The sequence below is a fragment of the Xyrauchen texanus genome, chromosome 24, assembly GCF_025860055.1.
Source record: "Xyrauchen texanus isolate HMW12.3.18 chromosome 24, RBS_HiC_50CHRs, whole genome shotgun sequence".
Taxonomy (NCBI): Eukaryota; Metazoa; Chordata; class Actinopteri; order Cypriniformes; family Catostomidae; genus Xyrauchen; species Xyrauchen texanus.
In genome coordinates this window covers 29,009,670-29,019,017 of record NC_068299.1, presented here as the reverse complement: position 1 = coordinate 29,019,017, position 9,348 = coordinate 29,009,670, and the positions used below count along the sequence as shown (strand labels likewise).

The window sequence follows — 9,348 nt, the reverse complement described above, 5'->3', positions numbered from 1 at the left end:
ACTCTTCCGTATAATTTGATGTCCTTCTCTAAGAACATTTACTTTATTCGACTATATTCAATGTTTATATACGTGTCGACTAATTGTTTTTCTCTACTCTCTTTAACCGCTTTTATTGATAATGAAAATCCAGTTACAACGTTGTGCTCTCCACACGGAGAATTGAAGTGGCCTGTGTTACTGTATAAATGTTCTGTGGCTCATGGCCTTTTACAGCTTCATTTGGAATTAGTTTACCGGCATACATAAAGTGAAGCAGTATTGCTTTTTAATGTGCTGTTTATTGACGTTGTACCTGTAGCCTACAGGTTCATTTACCTTTATGCGATACAACAAGAGGAAAGTGAAACTTAAGATATTATCTAAATACAGGAGGCGGAGTAACCATATAAAACCCTGTTCTGTAAACATGTCAAGCCAGACAACATTTCGATTTCCACCAAAAGAGCTTGTGGTTAATAGAAGGTAAGACTTTTTATTAGTTTTTGGATTATCTAAATGATTTATCAAATTATTCCAAAATAAAATGCTGCTTTAAGCAATAGTAGCCTAATAAGTATAATTTTACTACCAGTTTACAAAATAAATACTGTAATTAACTTTAAGGTGTAAATGCCTTTGATCAAGAGGGCTTTTTATATATATATATATATATATATATATATATATATATATATATATATATATAATGGCTTACATGCTTAATGGAAATGATATTTCACAAACAATTGTGCCTCTAGGTCCTATTGTAAAACTGGTCAGATATACAGTAAGCAGTATCCAAAAGAAACAAAATTCAATAATACTGAGAAAGCAAATCTGCTGGAGTGTGTAAACCTGTTTAAAAATAACTTAAAACGTCTTTGTTTTGTGTCTGAAACAATAAGGAAATGTCTGAAGAGGATCTTAAAAACTTGTCCTGCCACTTTACGTGGGGATTGCAAAAGGAGGATGCTGATCTTAATTTCCTTGAAGTAAAATTCTGTGAAAGGCTGACAATGAAATGCGAGTATGGAGACAATTTGAAACATAGTGATTTGAATTTTTTTGCCTTCATCAAACATTTACAAGGTTTTAATGACAAGGCACTTAAGAATCTGGAACTAGCAAAAGAAGAACATCCAGGAAATGAACATTATTTAATTGTGACATATGGAAACTTAGCCTGGGTGCACAGTCTCATGGGCAATGTGCCAGAAGCCAAAACCTGCATAGAGAAAGTGAATCAAATTCTCAAAGCTTTTCCCGCTCCATCTCCAACAGAGCTTCACAGAGAAGTTCAGAGTGAAAAAGCCTGGTCATTTCTTAAGTTTTCTAGAAAATCATACATCAGGGCCAAGGAGAGTTTCTATGAAGCTCTGCAGAAAGAACCAGATGACAAGGAATGGAACACAGGCTATGCCTTTTCTCTTTTCTGTCTGGAGGGATTGGAGATTAATCAGAACAAGCGTTTACGTTTTGAAGAGTCTGCTGCTGTAGTCCAGTTGAAGAAAGCTCTGATACTGGACCCAGACAATGCAATGATCCATGTATATCTGGGGCTCAAGTGCTACAAGAACCAAAGGAATGCTGAGGCATGGGAGTACATGACGAAAGCACTTACAGTGGATCCAGATAACCTCAGTGTTGTTTTGCGTGTTTCAAAGTTCATGAAGAAAGAGCAGTGCTATGACAGGGCCCTGGGAGTGCTGCTGAGGATGCTAGAGAAAGCACCAGAGTCATCACGTTTACATCATGAGATTGCCAACAATTACCGCTGGAAAGCCATGCAGTTGGAAGACATCCACAATCCAGTGTTGCTGCGCCTTTGCATTCAGCATTTAGAGAAGGGTGCCAGTTTAAATCCTGGGTTCATTTACCCACAGTTGGAGCTAGCTCTGAGATATGCAGACATCAAACAATATGCTAAAGCAGAGCAGAAGTTCCGTGCGCTCATTGCTCTTGACCTAAAGCCAAATGATCTTCAAGCCTGGCATCGCAAGTATGGAGATTTCCAACTCTACAAGTTGGGTTCAGAGGCAGCAGCGGTTGAGCATTACAAACAAGGTATGGCGCTGGGTCGAGTGTCCACTGAATGGAACAACTGCAGAAACAGACTGAAAAAAGTCCTTTGGCATGACAGAAGGGATGCATACCAGATCCGGATGTACTTGGATTCCTTTAGCAGAGGGAATAATGGAGACGCTAATTAAGAGACAACATTTACTTCACCTTTCCTTGCTATACAAGATGGGTTACTTTGAAATCTGAAGTTCCACTAATTATAATATCTATACTCTCATGTAACAAAAATGCGACAATAATTTCACCTGAGCTGAAAAAATAAATTAAATCATTAATTATTTGATATTTAGTTGTGTCATTATTAACACCTTTGTTCTAAACCTGTATGGCTTTCGTCCTCCTGTGGAACACAAAAATAGATGTTAGACACAGGGATGGATTACCGACCGGGCCAATGGGGCCAGTGCCTAGGGGCCCACCATGACTACTAGGAGGCCCTTGACTGCCCGGGTGTGCAGTTTAGGCTAATTTTTGTTTGGCAAATCTAACAACAACACTGTAATGCTGTAAAATCAATAACACCAACATATAAAATAAAATAAAAATCACATATGAGCTAAGAAAAATTTTTGCTTTTTCATTTAAGCGTGACGTCTTCTCAAAGCCCTGATATACAATTTTGTTGAGGGTGCAGGAATGAGTGATTTTTATTTATTTATTTTTGTAAATTGCACATTACATAAACAAAGAACAGTGTGCATTTCATTACATAAATTCAGGAAAAGATTAAAAAAAAAAAAAAGATAAGACAGATAGATAGATAGATAGATAGATAGATAGATAGATAGATAGATAGATAGATAGATAGATAGATAGATAGATAGATAGATAGATAGATAGATAGATAGATAGAGAGACGGACGGACGGACGGAATTCTATAAAAATAAAAAAACAAATTCTCAATCAGAAGAAAAATAATGTCATAATACCTGCCTGTTTTGAGACATTTCTTCTTTTCTGGGTAAGACATCAAGACATTTTAAAAAATATTAAACTGCATTACTTTAAAAATATACATCCTTTAATTGCAGTTTTAACTCACAGGTTATTAAAGGAGAAAAATAAACGCAACCTAAAAGTTGGGACTCTTATTTCATTATTAGGCTATGTGCTGAAAGAACAGTTAGCACTGCTTCGGAGAAATACAGGGAAAGGAAAATATATCATGTATATTATTTAAAAATAAATAAGTTATACAAAATAATTAAAATACCAACATAATCAAAATAACAACATAATGTATTCGTGCCATTATGAATGAGTTTAAGAGACTTGGGTAAAGAATCAAGATATATATATATTTTTTATGAATACACTGCCTACAAAAATACAACATATTCAACAGCATGGATATTATTACTTGAAAAATAAAAGCATATAGCCTATCGTTCAATGCTAGCATTAACTCAGTTTATAAAAGGAGAAGACAAATAAGATCTTGCATCCTCTCCTCCAAAGAATGCGAGTCCGGAATCAGCGGGTAAAGTGGAGTTCGGATGACGTCACAGCGGTTCCCTGGAGGTTCGCGGAAGAGTGATTGCGCATGATGCTGAGCTGAACAGCTGATTCTGTGCATTTAAACAGCACGGACAGCTCCGTTCCGCAAACCTAGCATCTACTGCAGTAGGCTATATAAAGAGCACAAGTCCTTCAATATACGCTGCAAAAGAGAACGCATCAACCTCGCGATGGAGCGACTTCTTCATTCACCTGCCAGGGCTCGAGAAGAGTACCGGTATCAAACGGCACGTCCTTCATCATCACAACTGATCTTAAGGACTGCCTTTAGAGGTAATGAAACCCTTGAATTCGGCGCTAGAGCAGTCGATAGCTTACATTTTTCACATAAACTCGCAGATGGGATGCCTCTGAGGAAAGTGAGTGAGAAAGAATTACTGCAGGGACTCAATGACCGCTTCGCGGGTTTTATCGAGAAGGTGCATCACCTGGAAAACCAAAACAGAGCGCTCGAGAGAGAAATCGAGGCCATTAGATTCAAAGCCAAATCCGCTACCTCTCTGTCCAAAGAGTATGAATCGGAACTCAAAGATCTGAGGCAGCAAGCTGACGAGATTACCCTTCAAAAGCATCAGATTGAGATCAATCGCCAGAATCTGGAGGACGAGTTCAACACTTTGAGAGAGAAGTGTGAGAGAGAAGCCTGTGGTCGGGTCGATGCTGAGGACAAAATTTCAGGGCTGAAGAAATGCATCAACGACGCAAACTTAGCCAAGCAAGAGATGGAGAGCAAAGCAAAAGCTCTGGAAGATGAAATCAGCTTCCTGAAGAAAAACCACGAGAGCGAGGTGGCAGAAATGATAGTCCAAATCCAGGAAGGTCATGTGACTGCAGAAATAAGTAATTTTAGTAGAAGTGATATTACTACAGCTCTGAGAGACATCAGGATGCAATTCGAAGGTCACACCGACCCTGACATCCGATATGCTGAGGAGCGCTTTCGCACACAGCTCATCAAACTGACCAAAGCTGCTGAGGTCAACAGAGAGGCCGTCATGGCGACCAAAGCAGAGATTAATGCACACAGGAGACAGCTTCAGTCCAAGAACATTGAGCTGGACTCTGTGAAAGGTGTGAGAGAGGCACTGGAGAGGCAGCTGTATGACCTCGAGCAACGACACAATGCTGAAATCCATCATTACCAGGTGAGGAACCGTCCACCTTCAAAAATATCATAATTTGGCGTACAAAGAAACAATTCGTCATTTTAGTTAACAGTTTTGCTCTTTTTTTACACACTACTAATTCAAGAATTTATATCACACATTCCCTAATATTCAGAACCAATTCACGGTACAGTATGTTTTCTTTTTATTGGATTTCCATGCTACACACAGTATTTTATCTTTGGTGCAGGACACAATCAGAGAGCTGGATTTCGAGCTGAAAAATGCCAAATGTGACATGAGCAGCCATCTCAGGGAGTACCAGGATCTTCTCAATGTAAAAATGGCCCTGGATGCTGAAATTTATTCTTACAGGTACTTGTTTGATTGATTATACAATTGTAACGGACCGATACATCTGTCAATTTTGAGATTATCGTCACTGGGAGACAATGGCCAACTGGCCAATTAACATAAATACTTGTTCACTTCTGTCCTTGTTATCAGTTCCAAGAATCTGCTTTCACCCTTGTCAATGCATAATATATATTTTCTGTTTTTAGATATTTTTTGGTGAATTTGAAATATTGTATAAATATTTCTTCCCAATTTGGAATGCCCAATTCCCAATGAGCTCTAAGTTCTCATGGTGGCATAGTGACTCGCCTCAATCCGGGTGGTGGAGCACAAATCTCAGTTGCCTCCGCATCTGAGACCATCAATCCGTGCATCTTATCACGTGGCTTGTTGAGCATGTTACCATGGAGATGTGCATGCATGTGGAGGCCCATGCTATTCTCTGCAGCATCCATTCACTACTCACCACGCACCCCACCGAGAGCAAGAACCACATTATAGTGACCACAAGGAGGTTACGCCATGTGACTTTACCTTCCCTAGCAACCGGGCCAATTTGGTTGCATAGGAAACCTGGCTGGAGTCACTCAGCATGCCATGGATTTGAACTCGGGACTCCATGGGTGGTAGTCAGCGTCAATACTCACTGAGCTACCCAGGCACCTCTCATTTTGTTGTATTAATTCAGGACTTTTTTCTTTAATTAGAGATGGGCATTTTCGAGTAATTTTGAAGTTGAGGAAACGAGTACTCAATTACTTGGAAATTAAAATTCATATTAAAAATAACACATATGACACTTATGTGAATCTTATATTTTGTTTTATTTACAAATATTATTTATAATTGCACATGCCAGGTGAGTTGTCACCTGTGTTACTATCATAAAAAATTTATAACTTTGAAGAATTTCTCTCAGATTTTGTGCATAAGTAAAAAAAGTTTATATGATTCGCAACACAAACTGAACAAAGACAGCTTGGCTACGACAAATGTGTGAAAAGAGATTGCGGTTTAATGAAGTCAAATCAGATAACTTGTCACCCAAAAGAGGAAGGGGCTCTGTGACATGTTTAGTAAGGCAAAGAAGCGATCCACAGAAAGACCTGCATTATTGGCATTGCATCCATGACTGGAACATTTCATTAAACAATGTGACGTCACCTTCAACAAACTCATTTTAAAAAGACACTGTGCTTTGTATAAATGTGCTTGATCACCTAGAGAGCTTTACTTCGTCCAGGAGGAAAAAAAGTTTGGCTCCTTCCACAGTATAAATGAAGAAGTCATTGTAAGGGAGAAATTTATTGTGCTAAATGTGTTAACAAGGAAGAAAATTCACATTATTTTTCATTTTGTTGAGTGGAAAAACAAACACTGTCCTGTGAAAAGTAACTTAAAAGTAATGTAATTAGTAATGTGATTACTTTTCATTGAAGCTAATAGTAATTTGTAGTGGATTACTTTTTTTTGCTAAACTTACCCAACTCTATTATTAAACTGTATTTTGTGTAAACAGTTTGACCAGTGAGCATAATACATTTTATTCTGGATTATATCTGACATTTTTTGTTGTTCTTCCATTTTTTTTCTACAGAAACCTTTTGGAGGGGGAAGAGTCAAGGTACTCTACAATCTCGGATGCACATATTTCAGTACCACATATTTATAGACAGTCACCCATCTATACTCTCCCTTGTGTCAAAAGGCAGGGGGGAGCAACTCGGAAAGCAGAGCCTCAGTACAAATTTGTTGAAGAGATCATTACAGAGACAACCAGAGAAGATGTGGAGATATCAGACTCTGGGTCTGACAAGAGCTGGGAGGGGATAGACGGTGACAAACCAGACGAGGAGAGCAGTGAGAAAGATATACAACGTGACATCACACAGGAGGATACTGAAGAACCAGTCATGGAGAACAGTAATGGAGATAGCCGTGAAATAGAGGCAGAGGAATACGAAGACAATCTGACTGAAGATGTCAGTGAAAAAGAGGAAGCGCCAGCTGAAAACACTGAGGTAAACAAAGATGCGGACACTGACTCTGAACCAACTCAAGACACAATTCCAGCTAAAACACTTGATGAAACAGCTAAAGATGAGCAAATAGACACAAGGAGCATAGAGCTCAAAGACCAGCAGGATGAGTTAAAAGGAAAAGTAGAAGTAAAAACAGATGCACCAGATGAGGAAAATGTGAAGTATGATAAATCAGCTAAAGCGGAAGATAAAGATGTCCCAAAATCAAAACTGTTAGAATCGCAAGTAATGCCAGAGAAATCAGCTGAAACTGGTCCAAAAGACAAACCACCTCAGGGGCCACACGGCGGTTCTGAAACAACAACTCAAGAAAACACTAAGCCCGGTGAACAGGCCAGTGAGGTAACTTATCCAAAAAATGCAAAAACAGCAGAAAAAGAGAAAGAAACAGTGGCAGTGAAATCTGTAGAGATGGATACTCTCACACCGGAACCACAGCCAGCACCCGAAAATGCTGAGAGTGGAAAAAAGACTACTTCAGGAGAGGATACAAAGGAGGAATTAAAGAAGAGTGGAGATGAAAGTTCCCCTAAAAAGGATATTTTGGACACTGTAAAGGTAGAAGCTAAAAAATCTGAGCAAGGGGATACTAACAAAATAACAGAGGCTGAAAAGCATGTTGAGAAAAAGCAAGAGTCTCCAACAAAAAAAGAGGAAAAGGAACAAAAAGCAGAGGAATCCATAAAAAAGGAAGATGGCAAAGCTGATGGATTGGTAGACAGTGTGAAAACAGAAAAAGGAGAAAGTGGCAAGCCTAAAGAACCAGAAAAAACACAAGACCTTTCAAAGGCTGCAGGAGAAAAATCTAAACCTGAAGAGTCAAAGAAACTGGAGGACACCACAAAAGATAGCAGTGTAGACAGTGTGAAAACCAGCAGAGGAGAAACAAAAGTCACAGAAAAGATGGTTGATGAAACACAGAGTAATGAAACCCCTAAAGCCAAGGAAACCAAATCTGATACAAAGCCAGAACAAAAGGATTGTAAAGAGAGCAAAGTGAAGATGTCTGATAAAGCAGAAGGTGAAAGTGTAACAACCAAAGGCCCTCAGACTGACAGTGGAACCACCAAAGATGTAAAAAGTGAAGAAACTGTCCCAAAAGATGACAAAGAATCAGACAGTGGCTTACATGATGTGAAGGCTGCAAAATCTAAGACATCTTCCAAAATTGAGGCAAAAGCACCAGAGACAGAGCAGGTTAAAGGGGGTAGCAAGGAGGACAGCATGAAAATATAAGGTACAGATGAAAGAAAGTAAAGCCTTTAATGTAGTGTAGAATCCTCAATAAATGCCAGCAGAAAAAGATAAAGAGCAGAAAATATATTAGTCAAAAACAAAACAAAAACAGCTCAATGAGAAAATCCCTAAAAGAAAAGAGAATTAAAAATAAGCAACCTTGATGAATGTATTAAAATGACTCACAACTGCATGACAATATATGTCAGTTGAGCACACATTTTGGAAATTGCCCATTTAAAGTGTGAACATTTCTGATGCATGTGTACACTGTCATATACAGTAGGTGTACATAATGAATAACGAATGTGTGAATAAGGAGGAATGTACAAGAACAGATTTTTGTTTTATTATTATTTTGCCTTATCCCTTGCTCTGATTAGCCATTTATTTCAAATGTATTGAAACAATGCAGTTTACTGAATAAACATTATTTCAGCATATCAATCTGTTTCATAGTATATTAATTGAGTTTTGCTAAACAGTTTTCGGTAACACTTTATAATAAGGTTGCATTCGTTAACATAGTTATCATGAACAAACAATAAACTATATAAACTGTATGTATATATATATATATATATATATATATATATATATATATATATATATATATATATATATTAATCTTTGTTAGTTACTAAAAATACAATTGTTGATTGTTAGTTAATGTTGGTTCACAGTGCATTAACCAATATGAAAAAATAAAACTTAATATTAATATTTGTATTTATTAATAAATATTTATTAGTTGCAATTAACATTAAGCAAGATTACTAAATGCTGCAAAAGTATCCTTCATTGTTAGTTAATGTTTACTCATGTTGTTAACTAATGTAAACTAATGGAATCTTATTATGAAGTGCTACCTAGTTTTTTTAGGATCTACAATTTGATTGAGAATTCAACAGAGAAACTTGGTTCTGAGTTTGCAAACCGTTTAGCAATCAGGAAATGTCATGGTTTGATGCTCCTCTTCTCATCTTTGCTGGTAACACCTGGCAAACAACACATACATAATCTT

At 37.6% G+C, this 9,348-nt stretch overlaps 2 protein-coding genes across 3 annotated transcripts; both read left to right on the top strand.

The window, feature by feature from the left end:
* Positions 1-343: 343 nt before the first annotated feature.
* Positions 344-2,859, top strand: LOC127617532 (interferon-induced protein with tetratricopeptide repeats 1-like). The gene is made up of 2 exons (XM_052089490.1): positions 344-465; positions 888-2,859. Exon 2 carries the CDS (start codon positions 891-893, stop codon positions 2,190-2,192), a length of 1,302 nt encoding a protein of 433 aa, XP_051945450.1. The 5' UTR covers positions 344-465; positions 888-890; the 3' UTR covers positions 2,193-2,859.
* Positions 2,860-2,913: 54 nt separating this feature from the next.
* LOC127617530 (alpha-internexin) lies at positions 2,914-8,756 on the top strand. 2 transcript variants are annotated; one of them, XM_052089489.1, is made up of 4 exons: positions 2,914-4,728; positions 4,940-5,064; positions 6,644-6,670; positions 6,755-8,756. In XM_052089489.1, exons 1-4 carry the CDS (start codon positions 3,754-3,756, stop codon positions 8,322-8,324), a joined length of 2,697 nt encoding a protein of 898 aa, XP_051945449.1. In that variant the 5' UTR covers positions 2,914-3,753; the 3' UTR covers positions 8,325-8,756. The 2 variants fall into 2 exon arrangements, with proteins under 2 accessions (XP_051945449.1, XP_051945448.1); XM_052089488.1 differs by having other exon boundaries at positions 2,916-4,728; positions 6,644-8,756.
* The last annotated feature ends 592 nt before the right edge of the window (positions 8,757-9,348 follow it).